Raw genomic sequence first — 25,600 nt, 5'->3', positions numbered from 1 at the left:
GGTGTAATATGGTGCATGGTGGTGGTGTTGTATCTGCTTCCCTGCCCTAAATAACGCGTGTTGGCACGTCATTTACGTCTCACCCGACATCAGTAAGGTATATATTCTCTTCTTGTTCAAGCTGGCACTGGACAAGCACCTAAAGTCGGTTCCTGATCAGCCGGGCTGTGGCTCGTACGTTGGTTTGCGTGCAGCCAGCAGTAACAGCCTGGTTGATCAGGCTCTGATCCACCAGGAGGCCTGGTCACAGACCGGGCCGCGGGGGCGTTGACCCCCGGAACTCTCTCCAGGTAAACTCCAGGTATTCCCTGAGGAATATACTATATGGGGAAATGCCTTTTTGATATCGCCAGATTTCTCACAAATTTAAGTATTACATGTTGCGGTTAACAGCTCAATAATACACACTAATATTATGTTATCGACGGAGTGTCTCAAGGCTTAACTAGTGTGTTGTAATTTTGTTATTTCAAGAACATGGTGGCAAAACAGGAAGTATGCAATAATCATTTCCCCTTAAATAAGAGTGCCTTGATGCTAGTGAGGACCTCTTGATTCAACTAATTAAAGCTACCCTGCACTTTATAATTGCCTATCATTCCCGTGTAAAAAGTCAGGCCTAGAAGGTGTAGCACCAGCATCCAGCCAATGCCAGCACATAAACATTGCAATTAAAAAAAATAAAAATAATAATAAATAAAAATTAAAAATTAAAAATTAAAAATTAAAAATTAAAAAAAAATGCCAGCGCATAAACATTGCAATTAAAAAAAATCATAAGTTTGCCAAGACACTTGTAATGAAGCCGAGGGTTTCACTTGACATGACTTGGCGACATTAGAGCAAAATTTCCAAAGCATAATTAGCGAAAACAAGAGGATAAACAAGAATATATTGTTTACAATAAACAGGACCAAAAGAATGGAATACAGAAAGAAGCTACGTAAGTTAAAGTGTCGCTTAGATGTTTATATGGGAAGTAAACAAGGGATCAGAAGCGTGGTTTACAGGTAAATATTGAGAGGTAAGACTGGAAGCCGAAGCTCATTGCCTGGTAAACACGTGTGGTTTAACAGGCAAACTCAGAGAGCGAATGCACGCGCGCGCACGCACACACACACACACACACACGCGCACACACACACACACACACACACACACACACACACACACACACACACACACACACACACACACACACACACACACACACACATACTGCCCATCCTCCAAATGATCTGAAACTCTTGAGCAAGTACAGGATATAAGTAAACTTAATCTGCATCAGAGTAATTCAGACGGAATCGCAGACAAGAGTAATAAAATAAAAATAAAATTTGCGACGGAAAATCTGTATACAGATTTTTCACAAGCTTAAAATCAGTGAAGGCAGAACAAGGTGAGATAACACAAATGCAGATGAATGTTTCACAGAACCGACAAGTTGGTAAACTAGATACACGTACAACACTTGGAAACGTTTCGCCACATAGTGACTTCATCAGTCCAATACAGAAAAGAATGGATGAAGATCAGAGAGTCTGGGTCAGGAGTCGATGTAATCAGTCCATCATTCTTTTCAAGATTTATCGACTAATTACCTCAAGTTCCTTCTAATCTTCACCCATTCTTCTTTGTACTGGACTAATGAAGCCACTGTGGGGCGAAACGTTTCCACAATAAATATACCCAAGCGTTGTACATGTGTCTAATTCATCGGATAACAAACAGCAATAGTGTTGAAAGACGGTGCGTACACAAACAGAATGTCAATGAATTTGTAATTGGACAGCGTAAGTTGTATCAAAAATAGAAAGAAGATAAAGAGGAAATGTTAACTAAAATTCCAGCAAAATTTTTACAATGTGTTACTAGTTATAAAAAGTAATGAAATTAAAGGAAGGGGAAAAACAGACCACTAAAAATTTTACTTAAAAAGATGCTCAGGGGAGTTGTTAAGAAAGTCTAAGACGTCGAAAAGACTAAATAATGAGATAACTGCTCAAGGGACTAATTACCTCATCTTCAGTCTTCCGTACTGCACTGATAAAGCCGCTGGTTGGCTAAACCTCAACGTAATAAAGATATACAGTTGTTGCACAGGTATCTAATTATTCAACTTCTGAGTATTATATACCATTGATATTTATCACAAGATTATTATTATTATTTATTATTAAAGATTAGCCGGTATTCTCCCGGCCCGGGCCTTGTCCAAGTGGTGGCCCGGCCTTGGCTCCCTCTTTAGGGAGTGTCTGAGACCTAAGTCTCCCATGGGAGGAGGCACAAGTACCTCCTCATCTTTGGGACCAACTGTCCCCAGGCCTAGCCACAAGCTAGGCCTCTCTGGTCTGCCATCCCCGCCCCAAGGGGGCTAATGGGAATGACAGTCTTATGAGCTAAAGGCTCGGGCTCAGGCACCTACCCTACCCTAGAAGGGTTAGGCATGGTATCGATCGAACACTACGTAAGAAGCAAGAGTGTAATATAATTTTTTTAATTGAGTAATGCGAATAGAATTATTCTATGGAACTCTCATCGAAAGATAAACCCTGAAACTTTTATTATTATTATTATTATTATTATTATTATTATTATTATTATTATTATTATTATTATTATGATTATTATTATTATTATTATTATTATTATTATTATTATTATCATTATTATTATTATTGTTATGATTTGAGCGAAAGTAGTTAAAAGTCCTACTTTAAAAACAGCAAAAAAAGTTTTCTTGAACTTCCCTCAGGTAAACTTTAATCGGGTCAAGGAAGAACCCACATTACATATGTTGAAGTCTCCGTCAAGGCTGGGTTACCTGGAGGTTACCTGGAGGTTATTCCGGGGATCAACGCCCCCGCGGCCCGGTCCACGACCAGGCCTCCCGATGGATCAGGGCCTGATCAACTAGGCTGTTACTGCTGGCCGCACGCAGTCCGACGTACGAGCCACAGCCCGGCTGATCCGGCACTGACTTTAGGTATCTGTCCAGCTCTCTCTTGAAGGCAGCCAGGGGTTTATTGGCAATTCCCCTAATGCTTGATGGGAGGCTGTTGAACAGTTTTGGGCCCCGGACACTTATGGTGTTTTCTCTTAGTGTACCAATGGCGCCCCTACTTTTTATTGGCGGCATTTTGCATCGCCTGCCCAGTCTTTTACTTTCGTAGGGAGTGATTTCTGTGTGCAGATTTGGGACCATGTAATTCAATGACATTATTTTTTAGGATGGTGACGTAGCATCTTCTTGAGGAGAGCTATAATTTGACGACGTCCCTGGCTTGCCTATAAACTCTGTTATATACCTGGAAGACGTCGCGATATCTTAGGACTTGGGTTGTTTACGCATGGTAAACGTCTTCAGGAAGTGATTGTTTGCTGCAGTTCCTCTCTAGAATAAATCTTGTGAGACTACTTCATCTCCCTTCACTTACTGGGTGAAGGTCACTAAGTTAGAAATGTCTGCTGGGTCTGAAGTAATTAATAAACTGAATAGACAAAAGGCCTCACAATGGCTGAAAAGTACTTATATTAAGCAGCTTGCCAATGCCAAACTTTCCATGTAATCTCTAGTTTAAGCGTTGCTGTGATAGTTTAAGTCCTGAAAATCGAAAGAGAGATTAAATAAATTAAAACGTAGGTAACCCACATCTATACACTTTTTAAATTTCCAGGTGTCTACAGTTTGAGACAGTAAATGCGCTGAACTACGACTTGTCCGGTAGCTTCTTGATTCAAAAGAGAGGTTTACCGCAATACACACAACTTTAGTCCTCTGTACCGAAGTACGGTACCTCAACTCCCCCACACACACACCCAGTCCGAGGGATCGTACCTCACCCACGTAAGAGGCCTATTAGCTGTACCCTCCTCATCCCCCCCCCCCCAAAAAAAAAAAAACAAGAGCAACTGCCGTTCAACTCTCTTAAGAGGAAAAGAGTTATAATTCAACTCTACCAAACAGTTCCGGAGCTGGAGAATAACTGCTTCGTGAGGGCCGGGTTCTTTAGCTTAACGCCCGTAGCCTAACATCCTCCAGAGAGCCAGGAGCAGCAGATTATTATGTATAGGATGAAAATGAGCTGTAAATCAACAGCCTCCAGAGGTCCAGGAGTTGGAAGCCAACCAAACAATTAAATCTGTAAGCAGTAATACACTCAGAAAATGTAGCCAGCGCAGACACACGTTACTGAAGACAAAACTCTGTTAGGCAAACTCCAGTAATCTACAAAAAATATATATTGTCTTTATTTTTCTGCTTTCTTTTCATTGTTAAATTCCTCTAAGATATGCCAGCACGGAAAGTTTGAAGCAGAGAAGTAGATACATTCTCCAGTTATTACACAGCAACAAATATTCCTATTTAATCTCTAAAACTGTCAAATTAATATCTTCACTTTCCAAAACTTTTCAGATTTTTTTCCGATTTTTTTTTTCTGAATGACTGACCACCACTCAAAATTTGAAAAGCAAATTTGAAAAGATATTCTCCACCTGTTTCACGGAAACCAACATCCCAAATTCTTAAATAAAATTAGCAAATTAGAGCTTTAAGCAGCTCAGTAACGATGCTAGATACACAAGCGACGATTTTTTTTTTTTAGCTGGTCAGAAGCCTTTTTCAATTATCACATAAAAAATAATCTTTTTATTCAGTTATGCTATAAGAAAATAAAAAAAAATGGCTTAGCAAGTTAAAAACTAAAAACCAGCTTTCCTTTTTGGACAGATGTATAAATATTTATAGATTGAAGTTGTTCAGCAAACATTCTCAAGTTAACGAACGGAAAAAACAGAACTCGTATTTTTTTTAACAAATTTGGCATATTGACACCTTCACGGTCCAGGTGGCTGGAAAGAACCAAGAAACATTTAAATCTATCCAAGTATACTGTTAACACTGTTTTAGAACAAGTCTTTTAAACTTCTCACCAGTGCTTATATATATATATATATATATATATATATATATATATATATATATATATATATATATATATATATATATATATATATATATATATATATATATATTTATATATATATATATATATATATATATATATATATATATATATATATATATATATATATATATATATATATATATATATATATATATATTCCCAAATGGGCGAAAATATTTACAAGCATTATCTAAATCTCTCGGTACACAGCAGGTTTCAAACCTACAAACTCTGCATCAGAGTATTTAGATAATACACGTGATAAACCTGCATGCAAATTAATCTTAATAAGGAAATATAATTTGGTCGCTTTCACCCCGTGTTTATCACATTATCAAAGCACAAAGTGTTTCTTGAAAAATGTGTGTGTGTGTGTGTGTGTGTGTGTGTAAATGAGGGTGCGTGTCTGTGTCTATGTGTGTATGTGTTTACACGCGTGTCTGCACGAGTGTTTGCCGATTCTCTCCTGAGTATACATATATATATATATATATATATATATATATATATATATATATATATATATATAGGTAGTAGGTTGGTAGACAGCAACCACCCAGGGAAGTACTACCGTCCTGCCAGATGACTGTGAAACAAAAACCTGTAACTGTTTTGCATGATGGTAGGATTGCTGGTTTCTTTTTCTGTCTCATAAACACGCTAAGATAACAGGGATATCTTGCTACTCCTACTTACACTTTGGTCACACTTCACAGACACGCACATGCATATATATATATACATACATCTAGGTTTTTCTCCTTTTTCTAAATAGCTCTTGTTCTTTTTTATTTCTTCTATTGTCCATGGGGAAGTGGAAAAGAATCTTTCCTCCGTAAGCCATGCGTGTCGTATGAGGCGACTAAAATGCCGGGAGCAATGGGCTAGTAACCCCTTCTCCTGTATACAATTACTAAAAAAGAGAAGAAGAAAAACTTTATAAAACTGGGTTGCTTAAATGTGCGTGGATGTAGTGCGGATGACAAGAAACAGATGATTGCTGATGTTATGAATGAAAAGAAGTTGGATGTCCTGGCCCTAAGCGAAACAAAGCTGAAGGGGGTAGGAGAGTTTCAGTGGGGGGAAATAAATGGGATTAAATCTGGAGTATCTGAGAGAGTTAGAGCAAAGGAAGGGGTAGCAGTAATGTTAAATGATCAGTTATGGAAGGAGAAAAGAGAATATGAATGTGTAAATTCAAGAATTATGTGGATTAAAGTAAAGGTTGGATGCGAGAAGTGGGTCATAATAAGCGTGTATGCACCTGGAGAAGAGAGGAATGCAGAGGAGAGAGAGAGATTTTGGGAGATGTTAAGTGAATGTATAGGAGCCTTTGAACCAAGTGAGAGAGTAATTGTGGTAGGGGACTTGAATGCTAAAGTAGGAGAAACTTTTAGAGAGGGTGTGGTAGGTAAGTTTGGGGTGCCAGGTGTAAATGATAATGGGAGCCCTTTGATTGAACTTTGTATAGAAAGGGGTTTAGTTATAGGTAATACATATTTTAAGAAAAAGAGGATAAATAAGTATACACGATATGATGTAGGGCGAAATGACAGTAGTTTGTTGGATTATGTATTGGTAGATAAAAGACTGTTGAGTAGACTTCAGGATGTACATGTTTATAGAGGGGCCACAGATATATCAGATCACTTTCTAGTTGTAGCTACACTGAGAGTAAAAGGTAGATGGGATACAAGGAGAATAGAAGCATCAGGGAAGAGAGAGGTGAAGGTTTATAAACTAAAAGAGGAGGCAGTTAGGGTAAGATATAAACAGCTATTGGAGGATAGATGGGCTAATGAGAGCATAGGCAATGGGGTCGAAGAGGTATGGGGTAGGTTTAAAAATGTAGTGTTAGAGTGTTCAGCAGAAGTTTGTGGTTACAGGAAAGTGGGTGCAGGAGGGAAGAGGAGCGATTGGTGGAATGATGATGTAAAGAGAGTAGTAAGGGAGAAAAAGTTAGCATATGAGAAGTCTTTACAAAGTAGAAGTGATGCAAGGAGGGAAGAGTATATGGAGAAAAAGAGAGAAGTTAAGAGAGTGGTGAAGCAATGTAAAAAGAGAGCAAATGAGAGAGTGGGTGAGATGTTATCAACAAATTTTGTTGAAAATAAGAAAAAGTTTTGGAGTGAGATTAACAAGTTAAGAAAGCCTAGAGAACAAATGGATTTGTCAGTTAAAAATAGGAGAGGAGAGTTATTAAATGGAGAGGTAGAGGTATTGGGAAGATGGAAGGAATATTTTGAGGAATTGTTAAATGTTGATGAAGATAGGGAAGCTGTGATTTCGTGTATAGGGCAAGGAGGAATAACATCTTGTAGGAGTGAGGAAGAGCCAGTTGTGAGTGTGGGGGAAGTTCGTGAGGCAGTAGGTAAAATGAAAGGGGGTAAGGCAGCCGGGATTGATGGGATAAAGGTAGAAATGTTAAAAGCAGGTGGGGATATAGTTTTGGAGTGGTTGGTGCAATTATTTAATAAATGTATGGAAGAGGGTAAGGTACCTAGGGATTGGCAGAGAGCATGCATAGTTCCTTTGTATAAAGGCAAAGGGGATAAAAGAGAGTGCAAAAATTATAGGGGGATAAGTCTGTTGAGTGTACCTGGTAAAGTGTATGGTAGAGTTATAATTGAAAGAATTAAGAGTAAGACGGAGAATAGGATAGCAGATGAACAAGGAGGCTTTAGGAAAGGTAGGGGGTGTGTGGACCAGGTGTTTACAGTGAAACATATAAGTGAACAGTATTTAGATAAGGCTAAAGAGGTCTTTGTGGCATTTATGGATTTGGAAAAGGCGTATGACAGGGTGGATAGGGGGGCAATGTGGCAGATGTTGCAAGTGTATGGTGTAGGAGGTAGGTTACTGAAAGCAGTGAAGAGTTTTTACGAGGATAGTGAGGCTCAAGTTAGAGTATGTAGGAAAGAGGGAAATTTTTTCCCAGTAAAAGTAGGCCTTAGACAAGGATGTGTGATGTCACCGTGGTTGTTTAATATATTTATAGATGGGGTTGTAAGAGAAGTAAATGCGAGGGTCTTGGCAAGAGGCGTGGAGTTAAAAGATAAAGAATCACACACAAAGTGGGAGTTGTCACAGCTGCTCTTTGCCGATGACACTGTGCTCTTGGGAGATTCTGAAGAGAAGTTGCAGAGATTGGTGGATGAATTTGGTAGGGTGTGCAAAAGAAGAAAATTAAAGGTGAATACAGGAAAGAGTAAGGTTATGAGGATAACAAAAAGATTAGGTGATGAAAGATTGAATATCAGATTGGAGGGAGAGAGTATGGAGGAGGTGAACGTATTCAGATATTTGGGAGTGGACGTGTCAGCGGATGGGTCTATGAAAGATGAGGTGAATCATAGAATTGATGAGGGAAAAAGAGTGAGTGGTGCACTTAGGAGTCTGTGGAGACAAAGAACTTTGTCCTTGGAGGCAAAGAGGGGAATGTATGAGAGTATAGTTTTACCAACGCTCTTATATGGGTGTGAAGCGTGGGTGATGAATGTTGCAGCGAGGAGAAGGCTGGAGGCAGTGGAGATGTCATGTCTGAGGGCAATGTGTGGTGTGAATATAATGCAGAGAATTCGTAGTTTGGAAGTTAGGAGGAGGTGCGGGATTACCAAAACTGTTGTCCAGAGGGCTGAGGAAGGGTTGTTGAGGTGGTTCGGACATGTAGAGAGAATGGAGCGAAACAGAATGACTTCAAGAGTGTATCAGTCTGTAGTGGAAGGAAGGCGGGGTAGGGGTCGGCCTAGGAAGGGTTGGAGGGAGGGGGTAAAGGAGGTTTTGTGTGCGAGGGGCTTGGACTTCCAGCAGGCATGCGTGAGCGTGTTTGATAGGAGTGAATGGAGACAAATGGTTTTTAATACTTGACGTGCTGTTGGAGTGTGAGCAAAGTAACATTTATGAAGGGATTCAGGGAAACCGGCAGGCCGGACTTGAGTCCTGGAGATGGGAAGTACAGTGCCTGCACTCTGAAGGAGGGGTGTTAATGTTGCAGTTTAAAAACTGTAGTGTAAAGCACCCTTCTGGCAAGACAGTGATGGAGTGAATGATGGTGAAAGTTTTTCTTTTTCGGGCCACCCTGCCTTGGTGGGAATCGGCCGGTATGATAATAAAAAAAAATATATATATATGTATATATATATATATATATATATATATATATATATATATATATATATATATAGTATATATATATATATATATATATATATACATATACATATATATACATATACATATATATACATATACATATATATACATATATATACATATGCAATAAGATCACAGTAAACAGGTGATTTCAGAATATGCAAAACAACCACTCTGAAAGAATAGAGAAATTCCAAGCGCTTTCGTGACTACTCACATTATCAAGGAACTATGTGAGTAGTCACGAAAGCGCTTGGAATTTGTCTATTCTTTCAGAGTGGTTGTTTTGCATATATACATACACACACACACACACACACACACACACACACACACACACACACACACACACACACACACACACACATATATATATATATATATATATATATATATATATATATATATATATATATATTATATATATGTATGTATATATATATTGGGGGGGGGAGAATGTCCACATGTCTTCATAAGCAAATTCTGCTATCTACAAAAGAAAAATTATTGATGCAGTGATGCTTCCAGAAGTCAAAGAAACATTCAAAAAGGCGCAAGAAACATTTCATTCGTGAAAGTAGCATTTTAGAAATGAAAGAAGCGTTCCAGAAGTGGAAGAAACATTCTAGAAGTGGAAGAAACATTCCAGAAGTGGAAGAAAGATTCCAGAAGTGGAAGAAACATTCCAGAAGTTGAAGAAACATTCCAGAAGTGGAAGTAACATTCCAGAAGTGGAAGTAACATTCCAGAAGTGGAAGTAACATTCCAGTAGTGGAAGAAACATTCCAGAAGTGGAAGAAACATTCCAGAAGTGAAAGAAACATTCCAGAAGTGGAAGAAGCATTCCAGAAGTAGAAGAAACATTCTATAAGTAAAAGAAATATTCCAGAAGTGAAAGAAAATTTCCAGATATAAGAGAAACATTATTACAATATTACAAGCGAGGAGAAAACATTACGTGTGAGAGAACATTCCACTTGATAAACATAGTGGAATTACCTGAGAATGGAAGGGAGGCGCTGGTGAGTGCCACTCACTATATTACAAGGACCCTGATGGAAATAAGTCACTTCGTCTGGCTTTTTGGGTGAGTTTATCCTAGGTAACGTACACGTATGTTGCTGTATATGGTAACTGTAGTAACCTACATTGGTGCAGCTGTACATATGTGTGCCTATACCTAAATAAACTTACACCGGTCCACTTCATCTCGCACTCTTTCACTCAGCAGCACCAACGATTTTCCAGCAGGTGGGCCGGAGATAAACCAAGCATCCGGGTGCCAGTATGTCACACCCCAGAGAGCTCCCGTATCACGTAAATGACATCTTCGGGAGAAAGTAACGCATACACACACATATATACACACGATTTGTAAGTGTGCAGAAGCTATACAGGTCTATCCAGAACTTACCTCAGTGGCTTCGTAATCATCAATGGTTGGAAGAGATGTTAGTGTCACCTCTGTGATGGATTGGGCAAGCAGTGCATTAGGTTGAATCGGGATAGCACACTTCCGAGTAGGATAATAGAGGTTAAGACCCTGGGTAGCTTTAAAAAGAGATTGGACTGGTTTTCATTAGTATCTGAGGTGAAGATTGAGACACTTATGCAACATATGGGAATCTTTATTCAGGAAACGTTTCGCCACACAGTGGCTTCATCAGTCCAATACAAAGCAGAAGGTGTAAGGAGAGGAGGAGTTTGAGGTAATCAGTCCCTCAGCCTGGAGTCTGAGGTATTGAAGGTAATTCTTGGGAAGCTTTGAGAAAAGGCTGGACAAGTCGGTGGATGGGAATGGTTGGTTTAGAGAAGACCTGCGTTGTAATAAAGTTGGTAGAATTACCGACAATATGTAAAGTAAAAGGACACAAGTGCAACTAATGTGACATTTATTGTGGCAACGTTTCGCTCTCCAGGAGCTTTATCAAGCTTGATAAAGCTCCTGGAGAGCGAAACGTTGCCACAATAAATGTCACATTAGTTGCACTTGTGTCCTTTTACTTTACAAGACCTGCGCTGTTTGGGCCAGTAGGCCTACTGCAGTGTTCCTCCATTCTTATGTTCTTATGATAACGAGTAGCATTTATTCTGTTAGTGGGTTGGATTTGTGAAGGACCTGCTTAGTATGGACCAACAGGCCTATTACAATGTTCCTTCTTTCTTATATTCTTATGTTTTAAATTGCTCTTAATCTTTTATTGGGACACAATTTCGCTTTTTAGAGAGCGAAACGTTATCTCTATAAATTTCTCTTCTGTAAGGTGTCTTTTCTCCTCGGTACGTCAGGGCGCCGAAGTCATTTGTAACATGGGATGTCATTTATTTGTGTAACGTTGCAAATACATAGTGACTTACAACTAGTAATGCAGACACTTATTTCTACCAAAATTTGTGAATTATCTTCATTAAAAAATCACCCTGGAAACACCTGAAACATCTGAAAATCAAATGAAAGTAGAGGAAGAATAGTCATGGAAGATGTCTCAGTTCACGAAGGTGAAGAGGACATTTTCTACCACACTGTTGACATTATTCCGTGTGATTTCCTGTCTCTTTAGCTCAATTATCCCAAGGCTTTCTGTCGGAGGGTCTTTGCCGTGTATTTTACGCGTTTAGATATGCTACGATATCAGCTTCAATATAAGAAAGCAACAAAATTGGCTGGTGTAACACCAGATGATTTAGAAATGGCTCACGAAATGACACGATTGCAAACAAACCATACCACGTGTGGGGTTTGAACCCGCGATCAGAGAGTCTGAAGTTTGGAGTCTGGCGTTTTGACACTCTGCTCGCGGGTTCAAAACCCACCCGTGGTACGGTTTATTTAGAAATGAGCTGTATAGCCCTTGTGGTTTAGCGCTTCTTTTTTATTATAATAATAATTATTTAGAAATGTGTTCTCCAACAGTGGATTTTTAATTCATATTCTTAGCGTTTTGATCTTTTGTTTTAAAACTTTTGGATAACCGTGTTAAGGATCATAGCTGATAATCTGTTGTTGAGGGATGAGATTGGTTTGATACATGAGGCTAAAATAAAGGCTTTATATAAAACATTAGGACAAAGGTTGAGGTCGAAGATTCAAACTCTTTTTCATATTCTCATTCATTGTCTCACAACTCAAGAGTGAATACAGGTAGAATTTTATACAAGTGTTATTATCAGTAGAAGGAGACGTGAGTTTATACAAGTGTTATTATCAGTAGAAGGAGACGTGAGTTTATACAAGTGTTATTATCAGTAGAAGGAGACGTGAGTTTATACAAGTGTTATTATCAGTAGAAGGAGACGTGAGTTTATACAAGTGTTATTATCAGTAGAAGGAGACGTGAGTTTATACAAGTGTTATTATCAGTAGAAGGAGACGTGAGTTTATACAAGTGTTATTATCAGTAGGAGACGTGAGTTTATACAAGTGTTATTATCAGTAGAAGGAGACGTGAGTTTATACAAGTGTTATTATCAGTAGGAGACGTGAGTTTATACAACTGTTATTATCAGTAGAAGGAGACGTGAGTTTATACAAGTGTTATTATCAGTAGAAGGAGACGCGAGTTTATACAAGTGTTATTATCAGTAGAAGGAGACGTGAGTTTATACAAGTGTTATTATCAGTAGGAGACGTGAGTTTATACAAGTGTTATTATCAGTAGAAGGAGACGTGAGTTTATACAAGTGTTATTATCAGTAGAAGGAGACGTGAGTTTATACAAGTGTTATTATCAGTAGAAGGAGACGTGAGTTTATACAAGTGTTATCAGTAGAAGGAGACGTGAGTTTATACAAGTGTTATTATCAGTAGAAGGAGACGTGAGTTTATACAAGTGTTATCAGTAGAAGGAGACGTGAGTTTATACAAGTGTTATTATCAGTAGAAGGAGACGTGAGTTTATACAAGTGTTATTATCAGTAGAAGGAGACGTGAGTTTATACAAGTGTTATTATCAGTAGAAGGAGACGTGAGTTTATACAAGTGTTATCAGTAGAAGGAGACGTGAGTTTATACAAGTGTTATTATCAGTAGAAGGAGACGTGAGTTTATACAAGTGTTATTATCAGTAGAAGGAGACGTGAGTTTATACAAGTGTTATCAGTAGAAGGAGACGTGAGTTTATACAAGTGTTATTATCAGTAGAAGGAGACGTGAGTTTATACAAGTGTTATTATCAGTAGGAGACGTGAGTTTATACAAGTGTTATTATCAGTAGAAGGAGACGTGAGTTTATACAAGTGTTATTATCAGTAGGAGACGTGAGTTTATACAACTGTTATTATCAGTAGAAGGAGACGTGAGTTTATACAAGTGTTATTATCAGTAGAAGGAGACGCGAGTTTATACAAGTGTTATTATCAGTAGAAGGAGACGTGAGTTTATACAAGTGTTATTATCAGTAGGAGACGTGAGTTTATACAAGTGTTATTATCAGTAGAAGGAGACGTGAGTTTATACAAGTGTTATTATCAGTAGAAGGAGACGTGAGTTTATACAAGTGTTACTGACAATAAGAGTAGACGTGATTTTAAGGATGAAATAACATAATGTGCAAATAAGTTGGTGAATCAGTAACAATTGGATAAAGTAAATATTTAATTTAACAATATTTATCTCTTCTACTTCTCTTCCCCGTCTACCCTTTTTCCCTAGTCACTTCTCTCTTTCTCTTCTTTCTCCTCTCTTACACCCTAGACCATTATTACAATACAAATACAAACGGAAGTACAATTCCTTATTTTAAGAAATGGTTACAAAATATAAGTAGTATGGCTTTGTAGCTAAATGAAAAGCCACTGATTACGCCAAATATTTCCCTCTCCAAGGCAGACTCTTCTCTCTTCCCTCCTCAGTACATTTTCCTTTTTCTTCCCTCTGCCACAATCATTCTCTCACATTCACCCAGAAGTAACTCTGTTTAATTTTTGTTGTTGTGACCGCATCCCTCCGTCCCGTTATTCAGCTATTACTAAAACTACACACTAGTGATCTTCTTTTTTCTCATGGACGAGCCAACTGTCGTCATACTGGTGAGAATATCATGACTGGTCTTCCCTCAGGTGGGTGACTCCATTAATGACAAAGGAAACTTGACGGGGTTGCTCCAGACGGTTCTTTAACAGTCTGACTGTGGCCCTCACGTGGGACTGTGCTGCTGGAACTCATAGCCCTACTCATCACGCTAAGAACCAGGAGGCTTGAGACCAGGACAAGGGAACACCGACCCCCCGGAAGCGTCAACAGGTGGGAATTATTATCATGTCAATAACGAAGCGTAAACCCGTATAGGTTATACGGTACCTAGGGAATGGGAGGTAGTGAGGTAATATCCAAAGATGACGTGATGCTGGAAAGAGGACAGAACAGTTAATACATTTCACAATAAAATAATAATATAAATTACATAGGATTGGTGACCTCTGCCTGCCAGCGTGTTTCCTCTCTAGTGACTCCAGTGTTGAAGCGCCGTCACCACGCAACATATGTTTTAATATATCTTTTATATAAGCTATTTAATTTTTCGCTGTATTGAACATCTGCTGTGAAAATTTTAGCTAACAGTAAATATTTTATAATTGAATCACACACACACACACACACACACACACACACACACACACACACACACACAGATTGCCTGAGGCATGGAAGACAGCAAATGTAATCCCAATATTTAAAAAAGGAGACAGACATGAAGCATTAAACTACAGACCAGTGTCACTGACATGTATAGTATGCAAAATCATGGAGAAGATTATCAGGAGAAGAGTGGTGGAACACCTAGAAAGGAATGATCTCATCAACAGCAGCCAACATGGTTTCAGGGACGGGAAATCCTGTGTCACAAACCTACTGGAGTTCTATGACATGGTGACAGCAGTAAGACAAGAGAGAGAGGGGTGGGTGGATTGCATTTTCTTGGACTGCAAGAAGGCGTTTGACACAGTTCCACACAAGAGATTGGTGCAAAAACTGGAGGACCAAGCAGGGATAACAGGGAAGGCACTACAATGGATCAGGGAATACTTGTCAGGAAGACAGCAGCGAGTCATGGTACGTGGCGAGGTGTCAGAGTGGGCACCTGTGACCAGCGGGGTCCCGCAGGGGTCAGTCCTAGGACCAGTGCTGTTTCTGGTATTTGTGAACGACATGACGGAAGGAATAGACTCTGAGGTGTCCCTGTTTGCAGATGACGTGAAGTTAATGAGAAGAATTCACTCGATCGAAGACCAGGCAGAACTACAAAGGGATCTGGACAGGCTGCAGACCTGGTCCAGCAATTGGGTCCTGGAGTTCAATCCCACCAAGTGCAAAGTCATGAAGATTGGGGAAGGGCAAAGAAGGCCGCAGACGGAGTACAGTCTAGGGGGTCAGAGACTACAAACCTCACTCAAGGAAAAAGATCTTGGGGTGAGTATAACACCAGGCACATCTCCTGAAGCGCACATCAACCAAATAACTGCTGCAGCATATGGGCGCCTAGCAAACCTCAGAACAGCATTCCGACATCTTAATAAGGAATCATTCAGGACCCTGTACACCGTGTATGTTAGGCCCATATTGGAGTATGCGGCACCAGTTTGGAAGCCACACCTAGCCAAGCACGTGAAGAAACTAGAGAAAGTGCAAAGGTTTGCAACAAGACTAGTCCCAGAGCTAAGAGGTATGTCCTACGAGGAGAGGTTAAGGGAAATCAACCTGACGACACTGGAGGACAGGAGAGATAGGGGGGACATGATAACGACATACAAAATACTGAGAGGAATTGACAAGGTGGACAAAGACAGGATGTTCCAGAGATTGGACACAGTAACAAGGGGACACAGTTGGAAGCTGAAGACACAGATGAATCACAGGGATGTTAGGAAGTATTTCTTCAGCCACAGAGTAGTCAGTAAGTGGAATAGTTTGGGAAGCGATGTAGTGGAGGCAGGATCCATACATAGCTTTAAGCAGAGGTATGATAAAGCTCACGGCTCAGGGAGAGTGACCTAGTAGCGATCAGTGAAGAGGCGGGGCCAGGAGCTCGGACTCGACCCCCGCAACCTCAACTAGGTGAGTACAACTAGGTGAGTACACACACACACACACACACACACACACACACACACACACACACACACACACACACCTTAGAAATGCTGCTGCATTTTTTGTGTAACAGTTTGAGGCTTTAACATCTTCTCAAGCATCGCTACTTTATCAAGACTTGAGCTTTAGCAAATCGTGAAAAGTTACGAGCCTTATTAAATCAGTTTTCTTTATAAAGACGTTTCTTGTTGCTGCTTTTATTGGTAGTGGCAGTGCATGGGGCGTCGGGGAAGACACCGAGGCGTGTCTGGCCGGAAATCAGCCATTAATGTGCGTGAAAACTATAATAACAGCAAAGCAGCAGACATCATGACCCAGTAATGAAGACAGTGATGGAGCGTTCCACTGCAGTGGTCTTGTCAGTGGAAACCTAAATATGCATTACGATACAATATTTGTTTCAAAATTTTATTATTATTATTATTATTATTATTATTATTATTATTATTATTATTATTATTATTATTATTATTATTATCTCATTACTCTTTCACTTTGCTCAAAATTACGCAGACACACACTTGGCTCCCTTCTCTCTTCTTCTTAAAACATCTCTCTGATATATATATATATATATATATATATATATATATATATATATATATATATATATATATATATATATATATATATATATATATATATATATATTATCATACGGGCCGATTCCCACCAAGGCAGGGTGGCCCGAAAAAGAGAAACTTTCACCATCATTCACTCCATCACTGTCTTGCCAGAAGGGTGCTTTACACTACAGTTTTTAAACTGCAACATTAACACCCCTCCTTCAGAGTGCAGGCACTGTACTTCCCATCTCCAGGACTCAAGTCCGGCCTGCCGGTTTCCCTGAACCCCTTCATAAATGTTACTTTGATCACACTCCAACAGCACGTCAAGTATTAAAAACCATTTGTCTCCATTCATTCCTATCAAACACGCTCACGCATGCCTGCTGGAAGTCCAAGCCCCTCGCACACAAAACCTCCTTTACCCCCTCCCTCCAACCTTTCCTAGGCCGACCCCTACCCGCCTTCCTTCCACTACAGACTAATACATTCTTGAAGTCACTCTGTATCGCTCCATTCTCTCTACATGTCCGAACCACCTCACTAACCCTTCCTCAGCCCTCTGGACAACAGTTTTGGTAATCCCGCACCTCCTCCTAACTTCCAAACTACGAATTCCCTGCATTATATTCACACCACACATTGCCCTCAGACATGACATCTCCACTGCCTCCAGCCTTCTTCTCTCTGCAACATTCATCACCCATGCTTCACACCCATATAAGAGCGTTGGTAAAACTATACTCTCATACATTCCCCTCTTTGCCTCCAAGGACAAAGTTCTTTGTCTCCACAGACTCCTAAGTGCACCACTCACCCTTTTCCCCTCATCAATTCTATGATTCACCTCATCTTTCATAGACCCATCCGCTGACACGTCCACTCCCAAATATCTGAATACATTCACCTCCTCCATAATCTCTCCCTTCAATCTGATATCCAATCTTTCATCACCTGATCTTTTTGTTATCCTCATAACCTTACTCTTTCCTGTATTCACTTTTAATTTTCTTCTTTTGCACACCCTACCAAATTCATCCACCAATCTCTTCAACTTCTCTTCAGAATCTCCCAAGAGCACAGTGTCATCAGCAAAGAGCAACTGTGACAACTCCCACTTTATGTGTGATTCTTTATCTTTTAACTCCACACCTCTTGCCAAGACCCTCGCATTTACTTCTCTTACAACCCCATCTATAAATATATTAAACAACCACGGTGACATCACACATCCTTGTCTAAGGCCTACTTTTGCTGAGAAATAACTTCCCTCTTTCCTACATACTCTAACTTTAGCCTCACTATCCTCGTAAAAACTCTTCACTGCTTTCAGTAACCTACCTCCTACACCATACACCTGCAACATCTGCCACATTGCCCCCCTATCCACCCTGTCATACGCCTTTTCCAAATCCATAAATGCCACAAAGACCTCTTTAGCCTTTTCTAAATACTGTTCACACTTATATGTTTCACTGTAAACACCTGGTCCACACACCCCCTATATATATATATATATATATATATATATATATATATATATATATATATATATATATATATATATATATATATATATATATATATATATATATATATATATATATATATATATATATATATATATATATATATATATATATATATATATATATATATATATACATATATATATATATATATATATATATATATATATATATATATATATATATATATATATATATATATATATCACGTACTGGTGTTTAATTACTGACTATTAGCCGGTTCTTACATCCCACTTTTAATTAAAAACACAGTTCCTGAAACGAAGAACAAACATCTTAATTTTGCTGTCCAAGGAAAGTTTTTTCCTTAACGTTTGTTAATTCAATTTTACAATTATTCTTGTGGTAGAATTAACAGAACAAAACGTTTATTAAGGACGACATTTCGTTCTGGTAAAGTACTACTAAGAACTAAGCGTCGTCTATGGTCAAATTTCATTCTGCAAGAAACACCTTTCTACTGTACTGTATTTATAGCTCATACTTGCCATCCAAAACAATTAACTCTCCTTAGACTCTCTTTTAAATAATTTTCATTCAGCTCCTTCCCGTTCAAACTCGCCCTCTCCTGGTACCTCTTTTTTTCCCCTTAGTGTTTGTGCATCCATCTTCCTTTTAATCACAAGTGTAATAGGTTCATCCATAGCTCTCGTAATACATCCACACACACACACACACACACACACACACACACACACACACACACACACACACACACACACACACACACACACACGGAGGGTTAGGGGAGACATGATAACGACATACAAAATACTGCGTGGAATAGACAAGGTCCACATAGAGATGTTCCAGAGAGAGGGGACACAGATGAGTCACACGGACGTTAGGAAACATTTCTTCAGTGGTCAGGAAGTGGAACAGTCTGGCGAGTGATGTAGTGGAGGCAGGAACCATACATAGCTTTAAAAAGAGGTATGATAAAGCTCGTGGAGCAGGGAGAGAGAGGACCTAGAAGCGTTCAGTGAAGAGGCGGGGCTAGGAGCTGAGTCTCGACCCCTGCAACCACAATTAGGTGCATACAGTTAGGTGAGTATATATACACACACACACACACACACACACACACACACACACACACACACACACACACACACACACACATTTGAGAAACCATAATTAAAAATGTAAACACTGTCTGATACACCTTATGTCAGTTAACACTAGGAACTCTTTAGGTGATGGTTATCACTCAGAAATTTTAATATTATTCCTCTTGACAGATATGATTCTTCAGAGGAAGTCTTGCTGGCCTCTGGCCTGGACGGTGCTGTTGATGACAACTCTCTCAATAGCTGACGAAGATATGAGAAGTCAGACCCCAAGAGGACATGGTCAGCTCTACAGAGGACCTGGCCATTCCTCCAAAAGACCAGGTCATCCCAACAGGAGACTTGATCAGTCCACTAGAAGACCCGGTCAGCCCACTAAAGTACCTGGCTCCGACCACCTCGTTGTGCAGACGGAGTTTCCTTATGTGTTTTGGCGCGCCTCCTCACGGCCTTACACACCGAAGCCGCCATATCCAGAATATTTGGAATCCAAGAATTATCCATATTTTTATGGAGACGGAAAAGATGACTCCATCAGTGACCCCACCACCTGGAAGATTATGCCCATTCAAATACCTGACGACCTGGTGAGTGACACAAGCCAGTGGACACCCATGACAACCATGGAAATGACCAAATATCTGATTCCTCCTACTCCTCAGTACGGCCGCCACCCTGGCGTCACCGAACCACCTCATCTTTTCCACCCCGAAAGACTCTATACACACGTCAAGAACGAGAGTCACTATTTACCTAGCGTTTCCAGATACACAGACCATCGACTGCCCAACAAAGAAGCTGCAGACGAGAAAGACTCTTATACTTTTTATCAGCCTGAATATCTTAGGTCACCCCAGCAAGTTAATCAAACTGAGAAGCCCGAACTATCGTTGTCTTGGCACCAGAGTCTCATGAAACAGTTAGAACCCTTCATTGACTCTCATTTACCTAAATTACCTTCTTTACCCAGATTTCCGAGCATAAACGGTAATAATATTATAGACAGAGTGCCCAGGTGGCCCCTGAACGAGAAACGGGACACACATACACAACCCACAATTACCCAGGGGGAGCCAAACACTGTGCAACTTGGGAAGCAAGTGGTACACAAGTTCTATCCCATCCTGTCCTACACACATCCAGATTACCAGGAAACTATAACATGGAAGAAAACAAACAGGCCCATTGATTTCCATCCTTTTCACAGCGAACAGTTACATCTGAACGGCCAGTCATCTGATCAAAACAACCAAAACTTTCCTGCTGAACATCTCTTTCTTTCTGTGAACAGCAACAGCAACACTGGCCTGCAATATGCACAATTGAGTGACAACCGCAATTACTATAATGGTAATTCACCATCTCCTGGGCAATTTCATAACAGAAACGAACATTTATCAGCAAACAGAGCAGGATATGAATCCTACAGTCATGGGGTTTATAGGAGTGACGACAATGTAGCAAGTGGCCACTCAAATTCTTCCTCTGGGGATAAACATCTCTCGCAAGGCGATCAGTTTCCAAATTCATACCAACTGCCACAGGAACATGAATCACATTCAACAAGCAGCCACTTTGAAATAATACAGGAAAAACACAGCCCAGACCAAAATCACCCCTTGACGTACCATCATCGCCCAGTAGGTGATCAAAATAAACCAGACAGAGGTCAGCATCACATAATTAATAGTAAAGATAATGAACATTCGGAACCAAACTGGCCATCAAATGATTCAAGTTACTCACTGGAAGAAATGAATCAGTCGATTCAAAGTAGCCATAACATGTACTACAAACGTCCCACGCAACCTCTACGTCAAAGCGCAAGTCAAGCCAATAGACCAGAATCTCAGCAAGGTTACAACAGACCAGAATCTCAGCAAGGTTTCAGCAACAGCTTTGTTAATCCCCAGCCTCAGGACTACAGCTCGCCTGCTGACGACTGGAAAGACCAGCAGCCACGTCCGTTGCTATCTCAGTTGTTCCCTGATTCGGCGATAGTAGATAGATTGGCAAACATTGACCCACTGTCACCGGCTTCGGTGATTTCTGGAGGAATGCTGGTGTTAGCCCTAGCCCTCGCTCTCTTCTACTTCAACTACGTGTGGTACCCAACCCCGGTAGTCACGGCTAAGATGATTAAACTTCTGTTAGATGCTGCGCCGAGCGAACTTATTACTACAGATCAAGAGAAAGCCATTACAGAGGTAGGCCAGAGACTATCATTTTATTATTTTCGTTATGTTCAACGGCAATTTTAATGTTTCAATACCAGACTCTGTAGTAATTCAAAAGAGATCCTTTAATTTTTAGCTATGGACATTTCAAAGTAAAAAGTATATTATATACTTTATCAGAAGCTTTACTGATTACTGTACTGCTTGTTAAAACAAGTGCATTTGCATCTATGTGCTGCAGTGGGTCCTTCGAACTCTAAAACACTGCACTGATAACGGACCAAGGATCGAGCTTCCAGCACCTTTTTTTGTGCTGAATGACCAACACGGGTTTTAGCTTTTCATATATATTTAAAATATTAGAAATATTTTAATTGCTTGCAGGTATATGAGGTGTTCCGGAGCCTTGAGACGACCTACTCTCACAACCAGGACCTGTGGTTGCCCTTTTGTAAGAACAGGATGGTGTGTCAGGTCCACAAGGAGGTGCCCGGCCTGTGGCAGGTCACCCAAGCCTACGCTGCTCTTGTCAGGTGCGTCAGATTATTGTTTTATGAAGACTTTAGCAAGATATCAACTATGATAGGACCTGAAGTAGATGACAGATCGTAACTTATAAAGTAAAGTTTAGAACTTTTGCAAAAGAAATTTAGCAGCTAAGTCTCAATATATATAGATTCCCTTTCCTACGATTGAAGTGTCCTATTTATTAACGTCTATTGGTAATACAGCCTTAATGACGTTCAGAGTATATGCACTTATACACAGAGAGTTTATTTTATTCTCTGTTTTAGGAAAAACAGGAGTCACAATGTTACTGTAAAATGCGGCACTAGAGACCAACATGCAGTCAATAGATCTTAAATCTAACATAAGAGCCCGAGAGAAAAATTCTTATGAACTCTTGTCTTACAGGTCGAGCTTAGCGACGGGACCTGAGAATAGTGATGACTTGGATGCGTACCTGAAGGCGGCGCAGCAAGGGGAGGCGGCGACCTCCTGCGATACCCACTACCCAGCCTGCACCATGCCCCCTGTTCCCGTCAGGGCATCACTCCAAAGACTTCTAGGTATTGTACAAGACAACTACCCCGAAGTCGTCTACAGCTAGACTACAGCTGTGTTCTTGAGAACAACCTGAAGAGTTAGAAATTACTGAGCTTCTTGTCTTGGTTAAAATCTCATCTAAATCAAGCGAAAGAAATTAAAGAATTACGAAGAAATTTTAAAACAAACTAATACATAAAAATAAAGATCATGGTCAGATCAGATTATACAGAATTCCCAGGTATCAAAAATATTTATTGCTTCCGTGTACAGAGATCTCTTTTTTTTATATTATCTGAAAGCTACTTTGGGTTTTGCTTTTGGTAATAGCTACCAAAAGCTCTTAACACAAAGGACTTATTAAGAATATAGGAATACATAATTTAGTCCTGTGTAACCTGTATGGGCATTGTGCACCCTCATGATCATAACAATGATTAAATGTCGCCCAAAAGATGGTGGAGTGGGTAAGATAGCTCCCCGTTCACAGCTAGGTCTTGCCAATTTCGTAATATTTGCTTAAATTTTCACATCCTTCACCCCCCTTCCCTAAAAAAATAGGGTGTTACTAAATTCGTCGGCCACAAAATAATTAATTACTGCAGAATTAGAAGGCAATGAAAAGAATCATGTTTGGTGACGGAGGTGTTATTGCTTAGTCTTTTAAGCTGTACAGAAAACTAGTATTAAACAGTCCCTCACAAGGCTTCCAGGAAGAAAAAAGGTAGGTTGCTGCTTCAGGCTTCCAAGAAGAAGTTAGGTTGCAGCTTCAGACTTCCAGCAAGAAGGAAGGTAGGTTGTTGCTTCAGGATTCCAGGAAAAAGTTAGGTTGCAGCTTCAGACTTCCAGCAAGAAGGAAGGTAGGTAGGTCGCAGCTTCAGACTTCCAACAAGAAGGAAGGCAGGATGCAGTTTCAGGCTTCCAGCAAGAAGGCAGGTTGTAAATTCATGATTCCAGCAAGAAGGCAGGTAGGTTGCTGCTTCAGGTTTCCAGGAAGAAGTTAGGTTGCAGCTTCAGACTTTCAGCTAGAAGGAAGGTAGGTTGCACCGTCACAAACCTACAAAATTATTGACAACGTGGAAGATTTTCTCTGCAATTTTTTTGTATTACCTCACAACCAATGTTATTCACGACATTCTCTTACATAAATTTTATCAACTCTTGGCAATCTAACCTCCACAACTGAAATTTTGTACTAAATTCACGAAATCAGTACAATGTAAATAAAGATAGAGGTGTAATGTGTCATGTAAACCATAGACTTATAAGGAAATATTTACTTTGTAAATTATTCTTTAAGGTTGAGTATATCGAAGGAACTTTGTTCTCTAAAGATTTAACGCCTCCATTGTGTGCCTGTGTATTGTTTATTTATTGTTTTACTAAATAACAAAAAATCAAAATTAAATATATCTACTTAGCTAGAGTTTCGTATAAAATAGCTGTTCTTGTATATATGATCACTGCACGTGCCATATTGTAAATAAATACACATTTCATATCACAATTTTTTTTTCTCCTAACATTCCCTACACAGGACAGCAAAGTGAATATATACATATATCTTAAAATAAAATCTTGATTTTGAATTTTTTTTTTCTGATTAATATTAGAGTTTATTTTATGAGTTCATGAATAAATTAACCTTAGTCTGTAGAACCTATTGTTTCTTTCAATAGTCTGTATAGAAACAATAGCAGACAGAGATTTTGTTTGATAGGCTTTACGAGATTTTATCAGCTTCAAAGGAGGTGTTTAGATGATGGTGCAAGGCTCTTGATTCAAGGATCTGGCGGTCTCCTTACCTGGACCAAACCTGATTACATATGATTTCTCATTAAATTAACTGGTCATGATACTTTGCCATCTCCTGCGTGAATATGAAAAGATTATACTTACTGTATTATTAAAGGGAAGAGATAAATCCGTAAGGATGTAACCAGGTTTGATCCGAGAAAGAGGATGGTTGCTCCAACTCGATGAATCAGAAACCCTTGACTAACATCAGGGTTCATCTTCTTCAGGCGCTTAATTAACTGCGAGTACATAGCACTCGTACTCCAAGAGGTACTTAATTAACTGCGAGTACATAGCACTCGTACTCCAGGAGGTACTTAATTAATTGCGAGTACATAGCATTGGTAATCCAGCAGGTGCTTAACTTAACCCCTGATGCCATCTGAGACTTATTATCTGAGAAAAATGTATGTTAGGAGACACTTTCCTGACGAGGTACGTGTGTATGTGTGTGTGTGTACTTATCTATTTATGATTGCAGGGGTCGAATCATAGCTCCTGGCCCCCCTCTTCACTGATCGCTACTAGGTCCACTCTCTCCCTGCTCCATGAGCTTTATCATACCTCTTCTTAAATATATATGTAGATCCTCCTTCCACCACATCTCTCTCCAGACTGTTCTACTTCCTGACAACTGTGTGACTGAAAAAATACTTCTTAACATCCCTGTGACTCATCTGAGTCTTCAACTTCCAATTATGACCCCTTGTTGCTGTGTCCCATCTCTGAAACATCCTGTGTGTGCGTGTGTGTTTGTGTGTGTGTGTGTGCGTGTGTTTGTGTGTGTGTGTGTTTATTTGTGGTGCTGAGTGTGTGCATAATGCAGCATTTGGGGCTTCATGTGGCTGTACTATGATACACATTAATAATGATGATTGTTTGTTTCGAGTGCCAATCCATCTATGCTGAGCACATGTACAGTACGTGTACAATATATTCGTCTACCTCAGCGTACATGATCCTCTGCTCTTCCCGGGCTTGACCCACTAAAACTCAATGATACAATCCAGGAGAGGCCTACTCCCTCGTTTCCCTGGCGAGTAGTACAGGAAAGGCCTAGCTAATTGGCTGCCTCCACCAGGTAGGCCTCTACCTGGTTATATCTATCTGAAATCATAGGCTTTCACTTCCTTTTTGAAAAACAAGGCAATTGTATTCAATTTTAAGTGTGGAAATTGCCT

The 25,600-nt window shown here is 39.7% G+C and overlaps 1 protein-coding gene across 1 annotated transcript; it reads left to right on the top strand.

The window, feature by feature from the left end:
* Window position 1: 1 nt before the first annotated feature.
* On the top strand, window positions 2–24,105 carry LOC128689655 (uncharacterized). The gene is made up of 5 exons (XM_053778012.2): window positions 2–97; window positions 14,181–14,364; window positions 19,570–21,605; window positions 21,960–22,108; window positions 22,491–24,105. Exons 3-5 carry the CDS (start codon window positions 19,572–19,574, stop codon window positions 22,684–22,686), a joined length of 2,379 nt encoding a protein of 792 aa, XP_053633987.2. The 5' UTR covers window positions 2–97; window positions 14,181–14,364; window positions 19,570–19,571; the 3' UTR covers window positions 22,687–24,105.
* The last annotated feature ends 1,495 nt before the right edge of the window (window positions 24,106–25,600 follow it).

Source organism: Cherax quadricarinatus, chromosome 22 (genome assembly GCF_038502225.1).
Source record: "Cherax quadricarinatus isolate ZL_2023a chromosome 22, ASM3850222v1, whole genome shotgun sequence".
NCBI lineage: Eukaryota > Metazoa > Arthropoda > Malacostraca > Decapoda > Parastacidae > Cherax > Cherax quadricarinatus.
Note: the sequence above shows the minus strand (reverse complement) of the source record. Positions and strands in the feature narration are given on the sequence as shown.